Below are 22,201 nucleotides of genomic sequence, written 5' to 3'. Positions count from 1 at the left end.
ATGCCACCTGTTAGTGCGCGATAAAAACTACCCGCAAACAATGTGTTAATAGAATGGAGATAATCCTACCATGATTAAAAAGGTATTTAATAGTCCTATAAATACTTTAACCTTAAAATTTAGAAAATTCCAACTTGAAAAGATTATTTTAGGGAAGCATTTCTTTTAAATAAGGTTAGTTTGATATTTTTGTTTTAATTGCTTTGGAAATTTAAAGGTAAATTGGTTTTGTGGCCATTTTTCAAAACAAAACTTTAACATTAGATAACATCAACCAGCAAGTTGACATGCTATTAATAATGAAAATGCTAGGAATAATTAATTAAAATATTGCAATATGAGAATTCTGACAAGATATACATGGATAGTCAATGCTTTAAAAAGTACTAAACAAATAGGGAAATAGTCCTTTACTGCCGGGGTCCAACCCCAGCAGGTCCAGGGGTTCCCAAAGGTGTAGACGGAGTCGGCGAAGAAGGAATGACACGGAGACAGCGTTCAGTTGATCAGCAACCTAGCCAGGATCTCTAGCCCAGATCTCCAGAGAGGTTCTGCTTAGGCTCTCCAGCGAGGTTCTGTAGCCATGTTCCCTCGCTAGGTTCTCCAGCCAGGTTCTGTCCAGGCTCTCCAGTCAGGTTCAGTGTCCAGGTTCCAGTCAGGTTCTCCTGCCAATCTCTGTAGTCAGGTTCAGTCCAGGATCCCTTGCCATGTTCTCCCGCTAGGCTCTGTCTCTAGGCTCCGAGGCCAGTCCCTCTCCAGGATCCTCCGGCATGCTCTCTCCAGCAAAGTTCTTCTGTCTCTAGGCTCCGTGTAGGTTCTGTCTTCTTGATTCTGTTCTAAGTTCTGAGTGTTTCTGTCTTGTTACAACTGTATTTATACCAGTTGATTCAATCCTATCAATCTCTATTACAAAGGTTAGGGCGTTTCTTATCTCCATTCCAGGGAGAAAAGATTATGTAGTTTAAGCATGATTGTTCGTAGTTAAAGGGATTAATTACCCGCCTGGCACTTAGTTGAGGGGTTTTATTCCCTCCCTAACTTCAGGGGAAAATCCCTACCTGGGGAAAACAACCTTTCTCAGAGACCTTGGTTAAAACACATAGTGCCAAGAAGGTGAGCAAACATATTAAGAACAGTATGCCATATATGCCAGGTCCCTTGAAACAGCAAGCATGGACCGGCTCCCGGCACTTTACACTTAGTTTTCCTTAATTATTGTGTGATGTTTGCCTTATCACAAGTAAATAGCTCAGTAATTGTTTTTATCTAGCAACTAGAGGCTCAGTGCATGAAAATCATGCACTTGGGTGGGGGGGTGCGGCCCCTCAGCCCAGCCTTCACCCTTTTGCAGTCCGGGAGCCTTCGGGGGATGTCCGACTGACGGCTTAGGCCGGCTCCCCTTAGCGCTGCCACGGAGGCGGGAGTGGCTCCTGCCACCCGCTGTGCTCGCCAGCCGTGAGCCTGGCTCAGGGCTTCTGGCTGAGTGGTGCTCCCCCTGTGGGAGTGCACTGACCACCAGGGGTCAGCTCCTGTGTTGAGCATCTGTCCCCTGGTGTTCAGTGTGTGTCATATCAACCGATAGTTCTGAAGTTCAGTCAATTTGCATATTAGCCTTTTATTATATAGGATTATATATGGTCCTACCCTTGAATTTTTATAATGTGATGGAGTTTAAAAAATTTATCAGCACACTGTTGATTTACAATTTACCTTTTCTTTTTTTTCTTTCTTATTGTTAATCCTCAATGAAGGATATTTTTCTATTGATTTTTAGAGAGAGAGTGGAAGGGAGGGAGGAGACAGAAACATCGCTGTGAGAGAGACACATCCATTGCTTGCCTCCTGCAAGTCCCGACAGGGCCCTGGCTAGAGCCTGCAACTGAGGTACCTACCCTGGACTGGAATCGAACCTGGAACCCTTCAATCTGGGGACCTATGCTCTATCCACTGAACCAAACTGGCTAGGGCTCTTCTTCTCCTTGGGAAAAAAAAAAAATAAGGCCAAACAAAATAATGTGATCAGTAATCTAATTACAGACTACTAACAGCATGTGCTCTGTGCTAATCTTTATTCTGAACTCACTTTAGGTATCAGCCTACTTTTCTCAACAAGGGGGCACTTAAGTTTAATTGCTTCATTAGAAACATGCATTTAGCCCTTTCTGATCTGTAAGTACAACTCCTTGGCATAGCTGTAGAAGTTTGAACACCTGCAGCCCAAGCAGCTTGAAAAGAAAACATAACTTACTATAAAGGAAACTGAAAGAGGCTCAAGTTCAAAATGGTGTTATCAATGATACAGTGTTGTCACTAACTTGAGCTGACCTAAGAGAGTTGGCTTCTGCACTGCTCCTTATCAGCATCCAAAAGGGCATACAAAATTCTTTGTAAACTAATTTAAAAAGTGTCTTGTTTATTCAGAGGCAACTGTGAATGGTATTTGTTCAGAGTGTAGATCACATCAATTGCATACCAGCCAACAACTTATTTCTCTTCTAAGAGAGAAGCCAAGTATCAGAGACACAAAGTACTAAAGATAAGCTTCTCAATTCTCAACTGTTCTGGGCCTCAATAAAGCTACTGATGTACAAATTGGGGTGGGACCCAACTGTTTCCACCTGCAGGCTTGTGTTAGCTCCTTGGCTCTGGCTGGGAGAGGTACTGATACTAGTCTGACCTTTAGTGCCCCTAGAAAACAGAGTCTGGGCTTTCTTATGGCCCTAATCAATCAGTGCCTTTGAAAAAGATTGCACCGCTTTTCTTCAAGTAGTCTTCAGGCAAAAACAACAACAACCCCTATGATTAACTATTTCTATTTACATGCCCGGTGAAAGCAAAGAGGTGGTTGATTTGTTCATACTGAATCTTAAAAGATAATCCAAATCAATCTTTTTTCCTCTTTCTGTTGTTCTTAGGTATTTTGTATTTGATACTTAATGAGAGGATGACCTCAGTAAGTAAAATATGAAATTAAGATTCAATTGATAAAGAAAACATTTCTGAGGCTACTTGCACAAAATACTTATAGAAAACTGAGCTATCACATATGGCTATCAATATGCTAAGTGCTTAAACTCAGCTTACATGTAGCATCCATGGTTTCAAATCTGAGTTTACTAAAATAATAGAATCTTTGAAGTAATATTAATTTGTTCTTGTGTTGAGTATTTAGAGTTAATCAGAAAATTGGAAAATATTTGAAACATTAATAATTCAAAGCTGTTGCTAAAACTAATCTAATGCCTAAATATCTTTTTAAGATTATTGAAATTAAAGCCCTTTTTATAATTGTGAGTAGGATGAGTTACTGATGGACATTTGGAATATTGAATTTTAAGTTAATTTGTCTCTATAATTTAAAAATTCTGACTTGTTTCAAGTATGGTAAAAAGTAGCAGTGAGACCAACTCCTGTTTTAGTGTAGTAATTCTAAGTGCTGTGTTTTCCTTTCACAAAGTTACATTCATTGCTCGCAATAACCGTGGTTCATGAGGCACATTTAAGAATAAATAATCTGTGTAAGTGTGTGTGTATTTGTATATAAATTTCGTAGAGGCAAAATGTGGCCTTCATAAGTAGTTTCTATTACCCTCCTTTCCCCCGTTAGAATTGTGTAAGCTTCTATGTGTCTTTTTCAATGATTGGCTTAAAAAAACAGTAACACACATTTTCCAGTAATTTTCAAACTTAAGGATTATGGAGCATGTGAGTAATTTACTGCATTTCAAATGTGTTAACTAATTGATCTAAAAGAATTATTCAGAAATGGGTAAAGCACTTCAGAGTTAAGCGAATATAGGCAAAGATGGCCTCGCTGGAGGAAAAAATTTGGACTAAATGAAATATTTAAAAATTATTATATATATTTTTAGTGATTCTGATGTCAGTCCTACAAATTTACATATGTTTGAAATGTCAACATGCTCAATTGAGGTGACTCAAGTATGGTTATAACTTTGTTTTTTACTGGGAAGAATAACAAATATTTTTCTGAATAAACTTTAGGTAGAAATTAGAATTATATCTAATTCATCAATTTGGAGGTATCATGGACTCTTAATTTTAGATATTTTTCTCTTCATTATGAAACTTTCTCGTCTTCCTTATATAGCTTTAATATTCTACAATTAAGCATCTTTTCCACTCCCAAAAGACAGAGATCTTTAGTGAGCTAGAGTTGTATTGTGAAAAGTTGACAAAGTGAGTTTTTATTTTTATACTCATTGTTAATTAGAAAAATATGATGCTTCATTTATAAGAAGATAATAGTTTTAAATTGAAAAAGAAAAGTAGAAGTTTTGATGTAAAAATTTGCTCTTATTAAAATGTAGTCAGTTGTCAATGAAATGACAATTAATAATTTACTTCTGGATTTTTGTAGCATGTTATATTTATTGGTCATAAAATTCGAAGCAAATTTACATTCTTCCCCCTAAATAAAAGGTTACAGAATATCCTTTTATCTTTTTTAGGATCATCTAGTTAGTAAGAGATTCATGCTATTTGATTAAAGGATAATTCTCTCTAGTTTTCTATCTTTGAAGTTTGTGCTTTGTTCCTGGTTTTGACTTTTTATCATGTGTATTCTTTGCATATTTATAATTTTTAGGGCATTTCTTTAGTTTTGTTTTTTCACTTCTATAGCTTATACATCCTTTAATGAAGTGACATGGTCAAAGGATATTCTAGTATTAGAAAAATGTTATTATTTGCTTTGAACTAAATAATATGTGTCATACTGTAGTCTGGTAAGTTTGAGGTCACTCTGGGCAAGATTCTAGAGTGAATTACCAGAAGAATGGTTTTTTTCATAGAAAAAAACAACAACACACCCTAATCATTAGAAATGAGAGAGAATCCCTTAAAGGTCTCAAGTCTTAATTTATTCTCCTTTTAAAAACACAGTATTACTAGACTTGTAGAGTAGGTAGGTTTTACACAGGACTCTCCTGAATCCTTGTAAATTAAATGGAGATAACAGCAGTATACCTACTGAGTAGTGATTGATGTCTATGAGAGACTTGTTTCTAATTGTAAGCCAAAGATGTCTGTGCTCAAGCTTCTCCTGATATAATAAGTGATTTTAATACTTAGAAGGGAGGTTTATCAAATTTCTAAATGGCAAGATCAGGAAGAGATTATAATATGTTGGATCACAGTAACAGAATCACTATTCAATGTAAACTTGACAAGCCAAATATCTTCTATACATATAAAAGGCTAATATGCAAAGTGCCCCCCACAGAGTTCGGCCAGGAAGTTCAATCGCTTGCTATGATGTGTGCTGACCACCAGGGGGTGGCACGGAATGAAGGAAGGCCCCGGCTGGCAGCCGGAAGGTCCCGATTGACCCTGATCACTGGCCAGGCCTAGGGACCCTACCCATGCACGAAATTTGTGCACTGGGCCTCTAGTAAAACATAAAATTGCACCCCTGCAGAAACAAAGAAACAGTATTTAACCTTATACATATATTCAATCACATGAATAAAGACCATGGAGATTCAGCAGTGCAGTCAGGGAAGGATAGTCTTTAATAAATAGTACAGGATCAATTTGATATCCATATGGAAAAAATATATTTTGACCCCTCCTGGACACAATGCACAGAAATCAACTGCAGATCTAAATGTGAGAGATAAAATTATAAAACTTTGAGATAGCCATAGGAGAACATCTTAGTGTCCAAAGAGTTCTTAAGCAGAACACAAAAAGTATTACCATAAATACTTTGGTAAATTGTAACTTCATTAAAATTAAGACATTTCATCCAAAGGTACATTATGAAAATGAAAAGGTAACTTACAGAGTTGGAGAAGATATTCACAGTACATCCTATACAGTGGGGCCTTGACTTACGAGTTTAATTCGTTCCATGACGGAGCTCGTAACTCACATTACTCGTATATCAAATCAATTTTCACTATTAAAATGAATTGAAATGCCATTAATCCATTCCGAACACCCAAAAAACACCGCAATTGTTTTGTTCAATGTTTTTAAATAAGAAAAATGTATTTAAAAATAACGAATATTGTATAAAAACACAATACTGAACAATAGAATGTAGTGTAGGGCTGATATTGTGGCGTTCACTGTGACGTTCACTGCGCCAACTAGCGGTGGGGTATCTGAAGCTGGCTTGTAACCCGAATTTTAGCTCGCAACTCAAAGCAAAAAATCGGCCGAGAGACAGCTCGTATCTCGAAAAACTCGTTAGTCAGGACACTCGTAAGTCAAGGCCCCACTGTATAATAAAAGCCTAATATGCAAATATCCCCTCGGGTGGTTGACTGGGAGTTAGACCACTTGCTATGATGTGCACCAACCACCAGGGGACAGTGCGGAGCATGGTGGGCATTGGCGACACAGTGCTGTCGGTGGGTGGCAGTAGAGGTGCTGCCAGCCCAAATGGGCCCCAACAAGAGTGGGACCATGGCAGGATGATGGAGCAAGTGAGCAAGCGGCACCAGGCCAATAGGGGTGCAAGTGGGGGCCCTATTGCCCCACTGATCTCCCTGCAGACAGTGACCGGCATCAGTGGTGGGGGGCGGGGTCGCTGCTCTGCTCCCAGGCGCTGAGGGAGCCGGATGGGGGGCCAGCCCTGATCAGTCCCGCAGGCGGGAGGGTGGAGCAGGTGAGGGGGTGGTGCCAGACCGTGGTGGGGTATCAGGCAGGGCTGCGGGGCTGCAAGCTAGGGCTGCGAGCCTGGGGCGTGAGTTGGGGCCAGATCCCCACAGGCCACCCCGAGGGACCCCACTGGGCCTCTAGTATGTCTATAAAAGGATCAATACCCACAATATAAAGAACAAATAAAAAAAGAAAAAAATCAATAAGAACATCAATAAGAAAAAGATAACTGAATGGATATTCCACAAAACTTGATATTCAGATGCCCAATAAATATATGAAAAGTACACAACATCATTTCTCATCCGGGAATTATAATTAAAACCATAATATAATACTGCATACATATTAAAATGGCTAAAATTAAAAAGATGAGAAATGTTTGCAAGGTTGTCAAGCAATCTCTCATATACTAAGTTTATATTGGTACAAACCTTTTAGAAAATTTTTGGCCGTATAGTACTAAAACTGACAGTATGTATATATGCTGTAGGTATTTGCTAGAATGTTTATGGCAGCACTATTTGTGATAGCCAAAACCTAGAATGTATTCAAATGTCTATCACTAGTAGAATGGATAAACAAATCATACTATACACTGAGTGGCCAGATTATTATGACCTGATGTTTGTAGGCAAATTAGCTATACTTTCGTGCTGAAGTTGCTAGAGGGCCAGACCATTATAGATAGGGAAACAGGTTGTTTACCTGCTGGGGTCCAACCCCAGCGGGTCCAGGGGTCCCCAAAGGTGTGGACGGAGTCGGCGAAGAAGGAAGGACACGGAGACAGTGTTCAGTTGATCAGCAGCCTAGCCAGGATCTCCAGCCAGGATCTTCAGCCAAGTTCTAGTCTGGATCTCCAGAGAGGTTCTGCTTCAGATCTCCAGCCAGGTTCAGTCACCAGGTTCTAGTCAGGTTCTCTTGCCAATTTCTGTAGTCAGGTTCAGTCCAGGATCTTTTGCCATGTTCTCTCCAGCGAAGTTCTTCTGTCTGTAGGTTCTGTGTAAGTTCTGTCTTCTTGGCTCTCTTCTCCGTTCTGTCTTGTTACATCTGTATTTATACCAGTTGATTCAATCCTATCAATCTCTATTCCAAAGGTTAGGGGGTTTCTTATCTCCATTCCAGGGAGTAAAGATTATGTAGCTTAAGCATGATTGTTCATAGTTAAAGTGATTAATTACCCGCCTGGCACTCAGTTGAGGGGTTTTATTCCCTCCCTAACTTCAGGGGAAAATCCCTACCTGGGGATTCAACCTTTCTCGGAGGGGTGACCTTGGTTAAAACACAGCGCCAAGAAGGTGAGCAAACATATTAAAAACCGTATGCCATATATGCCAGTGATTTTTTTCTGGAGATATGGGTAAACAATGCGATTTAACAGCCTTTGAACGTGGGATACATACACACACACACACACACACACACACACACACACACACACACACACTGAGTGGCCAGATTATTATGACCACCCCATCAGTACTTCGTTGGGCCACATCTTGCCTTTAATACTGCGGTGATTCTTCTTGGCATTGACTCCACGAGATGTTGAAAGGTGATGCGAGGAATCTTGCCGGGAGCCGGTCCATCCTTGCTGTTTTAAGGGACCTGGCATATATGGCATACGGTTCTTAATATGTTTGCTCACCTTCTTGGCGCTGTGTTTTAACCAAAGTCACCTCTCCGAGAAAGGTTGAATCCCCAGGTAGGGATTTTCCCCTGAAGTTAGGGAGGGAATAAAACCCCTCAACTAAGTGCCAGGCGGGTAATTAATCCCTTTAACTACGAACAATCATGCTTAAACTACATAATCTTTTCTCCCTGGAATGGAGATAAGAAACGCCCTAACCTTTGTAATAGAGATTGATAGGATTGAATCAACTGGTATAAATACAGTTGTAACAAGACAGAAAGACAGAACTTAGAACAGAATCAAGAAGACAGAACCTACACAGAACGTTCTCTAGAGAGAGAAGAACTTCACTGGAGAGAGCATGCCGGAGGATCCTGGAGAGGGACTGGCCTCGGAGCCTAGAGACAGAGCCTAGCGGGAGAACATGGCAAGGGATCCTGGACTGAACCTGACTACAGAGATTGGCAGGAGAACCTGACTGGAACCTGGACACTGAACCTGACTGGAGAGCCTGGACAGAACCTGGCTGGAGAACCTAGCAAGGGAACATGGCTACAGAACCTCGCTGGAGATCCGAACCAGAACCTCTCTGGAGATCCAGACCAGAACTTGGCTGGAGATCCTGGCTAGGCTGCTGATCAACTGAACGCTATCTCCGTGTCATTCCTTCATCGCCGACTCCGTCCACGCCTTTGGGAACCCCTGGACCTGCTGGGGTTGGACCCCAGCAAATGGCGCCCGAACAGGGACCCCAGCAGAATCTGACACCATGCCTGATGAATAGCACTGTCCAGTTCTGTGAGATTTGATGGTTGTGGAACCAGCTGCCTGATGGCTCTTTTAACTTCGTCCCACAAATGCTTAATTGGATTGAGATCTGGTGATTGTGGGAGTCACCTAAGCAAGGTAAAGTCTCCCTCATGTTCTTGAAACGATTCCTGCACAATACGAGCACTGTGGCATGGCGCATTGTCTTGTTGGAAGAAGCCATCTCCATTGGGATACTCCATTAACATGATAGGATGAACTTGATCAGCAACGATACTTAGTTATGTTGTGCTATTCAGATGTTCCACACGAATTAAAGGACCCAAATCATGCCAGGAAAACATGCCCCAAACCATAACACTGCCCCCACCAGTTGAAGGGTTGTACTCATGCATGTGGGGTGCATGCTTTCATGCAGTTTCCACCAAATTCTCACCCTGACATCTGCATGATGCAGCTGGAAACGTGATTCATCAGACCACATGACTTTTTTCCAATGCTTGATTGTCCAATCCTTGTGTTCCGGTGTGAATTGGAGACGTTTTATCTTGGTAACTGCAGACAGCAAAGGTGTTCTTTGGCTTCCATATCCCATATGATGCAGTGTACGGCTAATTTGCCTACAAACGTCAGGTGGTCATAATAATCTGGACACTCATGTTCAAATATATCCCATGTTCAAAGGCTGTTAAATTGCGTTGTTTACCCATATCTTCAGAAAAGAATCACTTCTACTGTCGTAAACAACCTGCTTCCCTGTCTATAATGGTCTGGCTCTCTAGCAACTTCAGCACGAAATTATAGCTAATTTGCCTACAAACGTCAAGTGGTCATAATAATCTGGCCACTCAGTGTAAATAATGGAATAGTATACATGATCTTCATACAACTCTTAAGAAATATGCATGAATTTCTCAAATATAATGTTGAATAAAAGAAGACAGACAGAAAATAAAATATGCTGTGTGTTTATAATAAAAGTCTAATATTAGACGAAGCTGTGGCTGTGAGGGAAGCCCAGGCCCCGGGTGCCTGCTGGTGGCCGCAGGGAAGCCTGGGTCCCGGGTGCCTGCCGGCAACCAGGGGGAGGGAAGCTCAGCTCCCGGGTGCCAGAGGGAAGCTGGTGCCGGCAGCCAGGGGAGGGAAGGCCTACTCTTGCACAAATTTCGTGTATCGGGCCTCTAGTCTATATACATAAAAGCTTAAGCAACCAAACGACTGAATGACCAGAATGACCAGAATGAATGGTCAACCAGTCGCAATGACATGCACTGACCACCAGGGGGCAGATGTTCAACGCAGGAGCAACCCCCTGGTGGTCAGTGTGTTCCCACAGCGGGAGCACTACTCAGCTGACTGACCCGTCCCAGCAGCCCACCAGCCCTGTGGCAGCCACTCACTCCTCAGTAGTCCTGCAGGTCCAATCTCTGGAGAATGGGGCAGGCACCAATGGGCCAGCACCGCGGGCACGATCCCGACTGTGCCTCCCCCCCCCTTCTGGAAATCGGCCTCGGGCACCACAGCTGCTTCCCCTCCCTAGACACTCCGCAAGGAAGAAAGTTATAAAAGAGGCCGCCAGGTGGCTCCTGATAACCGGCGTGAACGTCAGCAGGACGGATCCGGATCCGGCAAGGGTGTTCCACCCCCACCCTGGGGACCCCACCCATGCACGAATTCATGCACTGGGCCTCTAGTATTTAAATAAAAGTACAAAAATACTCAAGCTCTAATATCTGTTAGAAGTGTGAAGAGTGGTTATTTGGGGACTTGAAGGGAGGTATTGTGAGAATTAGTTCTTGGGGGGTAGTAATGTTCTTGATTTAGGTATTGCTTACATGGATTTGCTCAATGTTATATTCATAAAGTTGGATTTTTATATGTGTACTTTCCCCTGGATATAATACTTCAATCCAAATTTTAAAAATGCAAAAAATTGTTTATTGTTTTTAAGCTGCAATACTTCCATATAACACATCTCTATTGCAGGGTGTTCCTGTCTCAGGGGACCGAGTGAGTCACTGAGCTTGGGAACTTCTTTCTTGGAGAAGGCATGACTACCAACTTTTGGGTTCTAAGATATTCTTAGTCTCTGTTCTTACTGCCTTTTTTTCATTTCAAATATTCTTTCACAGACAGAGAAAGAGGCTATTGGATCTTATCGAAAATTTACTCTTCATATTAGAAATAGTAATTTTTATTTAGCTTCATGATTTGGGCAAATCATTCCCCATTAATGGGCATCCGCTTTTCACATCCATAAAAATTGTGAAACAGTATTGAACAGAACTGATTCATTGAGTTTAGTGGTTGGCTAACTATTACAGGTTGTTTTTTTTAAAACTTATTTTCTTGGTGCTATAGCTGAGAAACCAATACAGAAAACATTGTTGTTGGATAGTCACAATTTCTTGCTAAAATATTAATTTTATTCTTACTTGATAGGTGACCAGAAATGGAGAAAAAAGTAATCAGAATCTGCCTTGCTTCTGAACCTGATATAATTCATTTTCTACAAGTCACTTGGGAAAAAACACTTGGATCTGGCTTTGTTGTTACACTTACTGATGGCCAGTCAGCATGGACTGGGACAGGTAATATAAAAAGTGAATTTTTAGTAATCAGCTATTTTTCAGTTAATTTAATACTTCAAATTAAGGTGTGTTTTTTAAAACAGATGTTGGATAAAATTAATATTGTTGTTTTTACTTGTTATTGATGTCTAAGTTGTATATAGATTTGTATTGTATTTAATGCCATTTTCTATAATTAGTATTAATAGAAGGATAGAGAAATAAGAGTCTCCAAATTCTGGTTACAATTTGAGCCTTAGTATTTGAACTTGGTTGGACTTTTAAATGACCTCTTTATACCAAACAAAAATAGTACCTTGTACTTGTATCTTTTTTGAGGACACCAGGGAAATACTGGGGGTTGGCTGGTTCAAGAGTTTGTGCTGGTTCGGTGGAGTAGAGTAGTGGTGCTTTACTTTTTATGTTATACTAGTGGCCTGGTGCACAAATTTGTGCACATTGAAAGTAAATTAATTAGAAGAAAAATTTTAATATTGCTATTCGCCCTTTCTCTATAATAGAAGTGTCAAACAAATTCACAATAGACAATGACAGATTGAAACATGCATGTGCTTGGCGCCAGTGAGAGCTTTATATGTATCACACATGCGTGAGTCAATTTAGCCTTTTATATATATATAGAATAAACTTGCTTAATTAGATCTGCTTTCTGATTTAACTAAACTTTTTCCAGCCCAGGGAAGCATCCCAACTTCTGTTTCAGGTAATTGTCAGCAACACAGTAGTAAATATCAACATGAAGCAGATTATTATTGTAGATCATGCAGGGAGAACAAAGGGTAACATATTTAACTGTGACGCTGCTTGATTATATTCTGCACAGTGAGAAAACCTGAAGTCGTTTTCAAGGTCCAGCATTTCTTCTTTTCAGTTGGGTCAAGTTTCTAAGCTTTCTAAATCTCCATTTTCCAGCTAGTAAAAAGAAAATAGGATTCTACTAAGTCTCCTATGTACCTACTCCAGGACTTCTGGAAGTACCAAATGAGATGAGGCACGGGAAAACACTTCACAGACATTTGGTTAAAGTGTAAATGTTTCTACCTGGCTATAAAGCATATCGTGTTCCTGGACTGAAGAAACTGCAAGGAGGCTAGTCACTAGAGCAGTGATGGCGAACCTTTAGAGCTTGGTTTGCCAGCATTTTGAAAAACCCTAACTTAACTCTGGTGCCGTGTCACATATAGAAATTTTTTGATATTTGCAACCATAGTAAAACAAAGATTAATATTTTTGATATTTATTTTATATATTTAAATGCCATTTAACAAAGAAAAATCAACCAAAAAAATGAGTTTGCGTGTCACCTCTGACACGCGTGTCATAGGTTCGCCATCACTGCACTAGGGAAAGGAAGCCAGGCATTGCTATGTGATGTCATTACCCGGATGGCATGTTAGCCTTTTATATATATACTAGGGGCCCGGTGCACGAAATTCGTGCACTGGGTGTGTGGGGGGGAGTGTCCCTCAGCCCAGCCTGCTCCCTCTCACATACTGGGAGCCCTCAGGCGTTGACCCCCATCACCCTCCAATCGCAGGATCGGCCCCTTGCCCAGGCCTGATGCCTCTGGCCTAGGCGTCCGGCCCGGGCAGCGGGGACCCGCAGTGGCAGCGGGTGGTGCTGCGATCGTGCGGGCTCCGCCCCTGCCCCTGCAGGACGCCTCTGACTGAGGCGTCCGGCCCGGGCAGCGGGGACCCACAGCTGCAGCGGCCCCGCGATTGTGGGCTTCGCTTTAGGCCCAGGCAAGGGACCCCTAGCTCCTGGGACTGCCAGCTTCGACCGTGCCCAGCTCCCATCGCTGGCTCCACCCCTACTTCCTGCTATCACTGGCCAGGGCGGAAAAGGCACCTGATTCTCCAATCATGGCTGGGGGGCAGGGCAAAGGCGGCTTGGCCCTGCCCCCCAGCTCTTAGCTCCCCCTGGGTTTCTGATCACTGTCAGTGGCAGGGGGCTTCTTCCTGCTTTCCCTTTCGCCTCCCTGCATTGTGCCTACATATGCAAATTAACCGCCATCTTGTTGGCAGTTAACTGCCAATCTTAGTTGGCAGTTAACTGTCAATCTTAGTTGGCAGTTAATTTGCATATAGCCCTGATTAGCCAATGAAAAGGGTAGCTCGTACGCCAATTACCATTTTTCTCTTTTATTAGAGTTGACTAGAGGCCCGGTGCATGAAATTCATGCACAGGAGGGCGGTCCCTTCAGCCCAGCCTGCATTGTCTCCAATCTGGGATCCCTCTCACAATCCGGACTGCTGGCTCCTAACTGCCCACCTGCCTGCCTGCCTGCTCGCCCCTAATGGCCTCTGCCTGCCTGCCTGCCTGCCTGACCGCCCCTAACTGACCTTCCTGCCAGCCTGATCACCCCTAACTGCCTCTGCCTGCCAGCCTGGTCGCCCCCTACTGCCCCCCACTGCCGGCCTGGTCACGCCTCACTGCCCCTTCCTGCTGGCCTGGTCTCCCCCAACTGCTCCCCTCTGCTGGGCTGGTCGCTCCTCACTGCCCCTCCTGTCAGCCTGGTCGCCCCACGCAGACTACTGTTTGGTCATTTGGTTGCCCCTCACTGCCCTCCCTGCCGGCCTGGTCGCCCAGTGCAGCCTGCTGTTTGGTCGTTGCATGAGGGCATCCCAACAATTTGCATGTTACCCTTTTATTAGTATAGATATATAGACACTTAATGTTGTTTAAATTATTTTCTTATGAACATATACCACCTTTGTAACAAAACATAACAGAACTTACAGCCTAAAAGTTTGTAATGCAAGGTTTAAACCTGTATATTTGATTTGGGCAATTATTTTATGAAATAGACTCTTGAATTTTTAATTATTTATTTATTTTTTGTTAATCCTCATCAATTTGTTGCCTCTCACATACTCCCCGACTGGGGCCAGGGATCAAATGTGCAGCCAAGGTACATGCATGCCCTTGACCAGAATTGAACCCAAGATTCTTCGGTGCTTAGGCCAAAGCTCTAACCACTGAGCATACGAGCCAGGGACTCTTGATTATTTTTATCTTTGGTGATAATCTTTTTAAAAGGCTAATGGCCCTGAAATAATTTATGGAACATGGCACATATAATATCAGAAATCTAGAATTATGTTTTACTTACATAACAAAGTTTTAACACTCCTCTAAAGCATTATAACAAAATATTTTAAAAACAATTTTTATAGCTATGCAACAGTCATTTTTATACTTGTGATTGACGTTTTAGGTAAAATAATTTTGTCATGTTAATTTATATACTATTACTATCTTCTATCAACTTTTGAAATACTTCTCTAACATGATATTATATCTTTTAAAATTATATATGTTCTGAAATTTTGTTTCTTTCTTGAATGTTAAAAATTATGTTACCCCACAGATTTTTTATCTGCTCATCTACTAATGGACACTTGGGCTGCTTCCAAATTTTGGCTATTATAAATATTGTTGCAATGAACATAGGGGTGCATATATTTTTTAAAATTAGTGTTTCTGGTTTCTTCAGTTATATTCCCGTAAGTGGAACTGCTGGGTCATAAGGCAGTTCCATTTTAAAATTTTTCAAGTAATTCTATACTGCTTTCTACAGTGGCTGTACCAATCTGCATTCCCACCAACAGTGCACAAAGATTCCCTTTTGTCCACATCCTGGCCAATACTTGTTGTTTGTTGATTTATAGGAGATAAATGGATAAAAAAACGGTGGTACACCAGGGTGGGGAACATCCACCCTCTGGGCCATATAAAGACCGGCAAAGTCATTTAGTCTGGCCCTGCAAAGGCATTAGGGGGTGAGTTAATTAAATGTTTGACCAAATGTAGTGGCTCCTTTTTAAGTTGATAATTTTGTATAGCCCTCGAATTATATTATAAATATCAAAATGGCCTTGGCAGAAAAACGGTTCTCCACCTTTGATTTACAAAATGGAATCCTACTCAGTCATATAAAAGAATAAAATCTTAGCCTTTTGCAACTGCTTAAATGGACCTGGAGATTATTATGCTGAGAGAAATAAGCAAGTCAGAGAAAGACGAGTATCATATGTCTTCACTGATATGTCGAATCTAATGAGCAAAATAAACTAACAAGCAAAATAGAAACAGACTCATAGATACAGATAGATACCGAGAGCAAACTGATAGCTGTCAGAGCAGGGAGGGGATGGGGGCTGGGTGAAAGGTGAAAGGATTAAGCAAAAAAAAACACCCAAAACAAAAAACTCAGACACAGACAACAGTATGGTGATTACCAGAGGGAAAGGGGGCGTGGGAGGAGGTAAAAGATGGTACAGGGGGGATAAATGGTGATGGAGAAGACTTAGGGTGGTGAACATGCAGTACAATATACAGATGATGTATTTTTGAATTGTACATGTGAAACCTGTATAATTTTATTAACCAATGTCACCCCAGTAAATTCAATAAATTTAAAAATATTCTGTTACATAACTCAGTCAAACTGAATTTATACTTGTGAGGGATTTTTGTTTTTGTTTTTTATGACAGATTGATTGCAAAGAATATTGATATAAGATTATTGCAAAATAAAGAAGTTTTTAGAGTGATGCTTGCAATACCTTTTACAGTATCTATTTAGGCTGTAAATTTTTATGTCAGAGAAATCAGTTGTTGGTTAGTTGTTATAGTGCAGGAATGGAGGAAAATTTGTCAGGTTAGTTCTGTGTGTGCTGGCAAAGGTGGACCCAGGTGACAAGTGCTCCATTTTAGGGTAAAGTGATTGCACAGGGCTGAAGACCTTGGCAATAGGTCAATTCCAACAGCACAGCCCAGGAGGCAGGTCCTAGGTGAAGTGATTGCTTGTATGTGAGGAATACTGTGTTTATAACTTAAATATTTCTAATGGCAAATGGTTTTCCTATCTAATAAAGAGAGAATATGCTAATTGACCCTTACACTGTCACAAAGATGGCGATGCCCACAGCCAATAAGGAGGGAATATGTTAATTGACTGCCCTGCCCTCAAAGATGGCGACACTCATAACCAATAAGGAGAGAATATGCTAATTGCTGCTCCTCCCTCAAAGATGGCGGTGCCTATAGCCAATAAGGAGGGAATATGCTAATTGACTGCCACACCCTCAAAGATGGTGGCGCTAACAGCCACAAAATGGCTGGCAGGGGAGGGCAGTTGGGAGCGAGCAGGCCTGAAGGGGAAGGCAGTTGGGGGCGACTGGGCCAGCAGAGGAGGGCAGTTTGGGGCGACCATAGTGGGTGATCTGACTGGCAGGCAGAAGTGGTTAGGGGAAATCAGACAGGCAGGCAGGTGAGCAGTTGGGAGCCAGCGGTCCCGGATTGTGAGAGGGATGTCTGACTGCTGGTTCAGTTGGACATCCCCCAAGGGGTTCCAGATTGGAAGAGTGCAGGCTGGCCTGAGGGACACCCCTCTTCCCAGTGCAGAAATTTTGTGCACTGGGCCTCTAGTCCTATATAATAAAAGCCCAGTGACCATAAGAGCAGTACAACTAGAATGACCGCTCGACCAGTCACTATGAGGTGCACTGACCACCTCTTGGTCCCATTCCCTGTCCGGCAGTCTCCGATATTCTGATGGTGAAGGGGGACCTGAGCGTGGGTGGCGGGGGATGTGGGCAGCACCAGGCCAAAGCTCCTACCTCGCCGGTCTCCCCACACACAGAGGGTGGCCTGTGGCGGGCGTGGGGCCGGCAAGTGGGCGGGAACGGCCGACCTCTCGGTCCCTCCCCCCGGCTGTCAGGCTCCTGTTGCCTGTTGCCCAATGGGGAACCAGGGTGGGTGGTGGTGGGCGGTGGGGCTGGTGAGCGGACAGGAACAGCTGACCTTTCGGTCTCTTTCCCCGGCCGTCAGGCTCCAATCACCCAATGGCAAGTGGGGAACCGAGGTGGGTGGTGGTGGGGGGTGGGACTGGCGAGTGGGTAGAACGGCTGACCTCTTGGTACTTCCCTCAGTCCCGCAGGTTCTGATCACCCGATGGCGAACTTGGACCCAGGGATGGGTGGCGGGGGATGCAGGGCAGCGCCAGGTCAAGGCCCCTGCTCTGCCAGTCGCCCCACATTCAGAGGGCTACCTGCGGCAGGGGCGGGGACATGAGTGGGTGGGACCAGCCAACCTCTCGGTTCCTCCTCCCCGGCCGTCAGGCTCCAATCGCCGAATGGCAAACTGGGAACCTGGGTGGGTGGTGGTGGGGGGGGAGGGGGCGGGGCCGGCTGCCAGCAGCCAGGGAATATTTCCCTGATCGCAGGCTAGGCCTAGGGACCATATCCGCGCATGGATTTTATGCTCTGGGCCTCTAGTCCTATATAATAAAACCCTAATATGCAAATAGGTTGAACAGAGGATCTGGTCGCTATGACATGCACTGACCACCAGGGGTTATGCTCAACTCAGGAGCTGTCCCCTGGTGGTCAGTGGGCTCCCATAGGGGGAGTGCCACTTAGTCAGGAGCCAGGCTCATGGCTGGTGAGCGCAGTGGCAGTGGCGGGAACCTCTCCTGCCTTTGTGGCAGTCGGACATCCCCCGAGGGGTCCCGGACTGTGAGAGGGCACAGGCCAGGCTGAGGGACACCCCCAACCCCCAGTTCACGAGTGTTGTGTACCTGGCCTCTAGTTTTTTTAGTGAACAATTATAGTCAAACAGAGGACCTTGAGGTACTTTAAGAGCCTTAATTATTAAAGGAAAAGATTACATTCTAATCTGGTCAGTAACCCTCATTCACCAAGGCAAAGAACAATAATAATTTAAATTTTCTTCATTTTGTTATAAAGCATTGGGAAAATAAAAGAGTAATTTCATTAACACTTAAATCTTAATTTAAACAGAAATTTAAGTTAATTTTACATTTATGAAACATTTTGATTATGCTTATACAAAATGTGTTGGCAGTTGTTTTAATACTATTACTAAGAATGTTATTTCATTAGACAAGGTTCATCAGGAACAAGGAATACATCTAATTTGTCAACCATTTTAGGTAAGTATCTTACTAGTACTTAGTATATACTTAGTGAATATTTTTTGAATGAAAGGATGCCTGGAATATATAAAACTGGTTAGGAAAAAAATGAAAGTGAACCACTTATTTTAGAGTTAGCAGATTATGAAAAATCCAGTTTCATATTTCTTGTTGTCATTGATATTAAATGAAGTACATTTCTACCATGTATTTTCCAGCTAAAGGAATTTAATGTCACAAAAGTTAGATATCAAACTTCTGGAGTATTTGGTGGATTGACTTCCTGTACTAAACAAACTTTCAAACAGAAAATTTTACAGTCTACTGGTCACTTTCTATTCAAATATATCTGATAAAGTTTTAAATCTCACGTATGTTTTATACTTTCATTATTCATTTCTATTATCTTGTTTAAATTTTAGGGACAAAATATGAAATCCAAACAATATAACATTGTTTCCATGTTTATTTAAGGCTTATTACATAAATATAATTTGGTTTGGCACTTTACAGATAGACAATAATATGATTAAGAACATTGAAACAATTAAATAATTGAAACATGAAAATGGATTTCCTTCCTATACCTCATCCTGCTTTTTGTACAACTTTTTGATTGCTGCAACCTTCAATTTGGATAATTTTTTTCTCTTTTCATTTGAGTGAAATTAAAAGGATGTGGGGTTCTTTTTAATCTCCCACACACTAAAGTCACTGATTTCTTTTTCATTAGCAATCTTTTATCTAATGAATGTTTTTGGGGTCTAATTATCTTGTGGTCTATCATCACTTCACCATTATAGGGAGTAATATCACAGGGTTAAGTCACAAAGTGGGCTAATGATTGACGACTGTTATGTGACTTTTATAAGAATTATAGTCAGCAGTAAAAAACTTATATCACCCATCTCTGGAGTAGTTTAAATTTCATTGAAGAGTAAATTAAATTGTAGTAATTTTTTTATTATCAAATAATTATACCCACTTATACTTGTCTTAAACATTAATATTTGGTGACCTGTATGGAGATTATGTGGCAGGGCTCAGTGGAAAAGAATTTTTAATAAATGAGGTAGTAAAGTGGGGCCATTTTGGTTCGTTATACGTAAGAATCCAAAGGAAAAAATCTTTTTTCTGTACTTACATTTTCACCTACCCATAAACAGTGACAAAGTGATACCTTCTTGGCTCCTACCTGTCTGAAAAAAATTTCCTGTTTTCTGATCATGTTGGCCTGCTCACTTTTTATAATGTATCATGTGAGTCAGCTGTATCCTTGCTGAATTTTATTATTTCCATGGCTTTTATTCCTGATCACTGAAGCTTTTGGAGTATTGAATGCTTACAGCTGTGCTCCTTCCAAATGGTCTTAGCACAAAATTCAAAACTGGTAACTAAGCTATGGTTTTTTTAAGATTGAAGTTCTAAATAGGCAGTCAAAATTTCACATTTGTTGTTATAGGACATGTTCAAGTAAAATTTTAAAAAAGCTGGTACCTTTTTCTTGAACAGTTTTTAAAAGGATGAGTGTAACTGAAAGATAAAACTGATGAACAAAATAGAAACAGGCATGGTTATGAGGAACAGACTGACAGCTGTCAGAGGAAAGGGGTTTGTTGGGAGGCTGGATGAAAGAAGCTGAAAGGATTAAGCATGAAATCATATATGTATATGAATAAGTATATGTATATGTATATGAATATGTATATGTATAACACATAGACACAGACAACAGTGCAGTGATAGCCAGAGAGAAAGGGGAGGTGGGGATAGGTAGAGGTGGACAAAGCAGGGATAAATGGGGACCAAGCTCTGTCTGGTGTTGCACAATGGTTAAAGCATCTGCCCAAGCAATGAAGGGTTGCGGGTTTTATTCTATGGGAAGGTAACTAATCCATGTGTCTCTCGTGTCATGTTTCTCTCTCTCTTTCTCTCTCTCCCTCCTCCTCCTCCTTTTCCTCCTCTTCCCCCTCCTTCCCTCCCTCTTACTCTCTCTAAAAATCATTGGAAAAAATATCCTCAGATGAGGATTACCAGGAAAAATAAATGGGGAACAAAAGAGACTTTGCTTTGGGTGATGGGTCCACAATGTAGTGTGCAGATGATATTTTGTTGAGTTGTACAGTTGAAATCTATGGGGTTTTGTATGGTTTTGTGAACCAGTGTCATTCCAATAAGTTCAGTTAAGAAAAAGAAAAATAATTTTCTTTCATATGTTTTTTCTTCTTTAAAATGAAATATTCCATAACAACACAGCATTCACAGATGGGGTAACATAAGAGGATATCTAAGATGTTATTATCTGAATCTACACTCTATAGATTGCCATTTTTGTCTCTCTTTAACTGTTGTATCTCTCTTTAACCGGTGCCTAGAATAGTGCCTGGCACATAGTAGAAGTTCATGAAGCATTTTTAAATAAATGAATCAATAAATTCTATTAAATATTTTCAGATAGGTATCTCTTCATTTTAATGAAATTTAGAATACTTTTAACTATATGTTTTATCAATGAAAATCTGTTTTTATTTTCTTTTGTATTTTATAAGTTTGTCTATAGCTGCATTAAAGATGGCTTCTACAGATTTTTATTTCTCTGTGAATTAATTGCAACTCTTTAAAATTATCCAATCACAAAATATGAAATTATTCCTCAATTAGGAAGCATTTGTCTTCTTATTTGTAGATTGTTTCTGAAGAGCTAATAGGGTATTTAAAAGGTGAATAGATTCGATAGTGATGATCATCTTAAATATGCATCTGCTTCAGAGAGAAAAAATACATGAAAATATTTTAGAAGCTGTAAGAATCACTAAAGAATATGATATTTTTATTCTTACCTGTCTTCGAAGGCTATGTTGAGACTCATTTCAATATTAGACCTATTATCAAAAATTGCTCATGAAATATATATGGATTCCAAGACTCTCTTCCTTATTGCCTGTCATGGGGCTTTTAGATACTTGTTAGCACACAGATGAACATTATGAAAAGCTCTGTTTTATTTTCAGGGATTCTTTAATCAAGATTTCATTGTTTTATGTAGTACTTCATACTAATGTTTCTCAGTATCATGGAAGAAAATAGTGTATCCCATATCTCATATCTCTACCTCATGTCCAAACAGAACCAGAGAGACCACTTACTGACTCCATGACCCTAGACCAGTGGTCGGCAAACTGCAGCTTGGCAAACCGCGGCTCGCGAGCCACATGCGGCTCTTTGGCCCCTTGAGTGTGGCTCTTCCACAAAATACCGGCTTTTCCACAAAATACCGACTTCTGCACATGGGCCACGAAGTTTCAATCGCACTGTACGTGGGCGCCCACGTGGTATTTTGTGGAAGAGCCACACTCAAGGGGCCAAAGAGCCACATGTGTCTCGCGATCTGCGGTTTGCCAACCACGGCCCTAGACTATTACTCAATCTCTCTGAGCCTCGATTTTCTCTTTTGTAAAATGAAAATAATGTCTATCTTTCAGTGTTATGAGGAATGAGATAAATAAATGTATCCTTTAAATATAAAAATATAGAACCGGCTGGTCTTGCATCTTTGTGGTAGCTTAATTAGACACAGAAAACTACCCAATTGCACACTCATTCCAAACAAATGTAGATTAAACCTTGTAATTTGAAAAG

At 41.3% G+C, this 22,201-nt stretch overlaps 1 protein-coding gene across 3 annotated transcripts in view; it reads left to right on the top strand.

The window, feature by feature from the left end:
- XRCC4 (X-ray repair cross complementing 4) overlaps positions 1 to 22,201 on the top strand; it is a 201,042-nt gene that overhangs the window by 13,307 nt on the left and 165,534 nt on the right. For 2 of the 3 annotated variants that reach the window (XM_059694165.1, XM_059694166.1), the window contains exon 2: positions 11,474 to 11,622. In XM_059694165.1, coding sequence (XP_059550148.1) covers positions 11,484 to 11,622 — 139 coding nt within the window. In that variant the 5' untranslated portion in view covers positions 11,474 to 11,483. Of the gene's footprint in view, positions 1 to 2,920; positions 2,958 to 11,473; positions 11,623 to 22,201 lie in introns of those variants that run through there. The other variant, XM_059694167.1, reaches the window with a different exon arrangement.

Source organism: Myotis daubentonii, chromosome 4 (genome assembly GCF_963259705.1).
Source record: "Myotis daubentonii chromosome 4, mMyoDau2.1, whole genome shotgun sequence".
NCBI classification, from domain to species: Eukaryota; Metazoa; Chordata; class Mammalia; order Chiroptera; family Vespertilionidae; genus Myotis; species Myotis daubentonii.
Note: the sequence above shows the minus strand (reverse complement) of the source record. Positions and strands in the feature narration are given on the sequence as shown.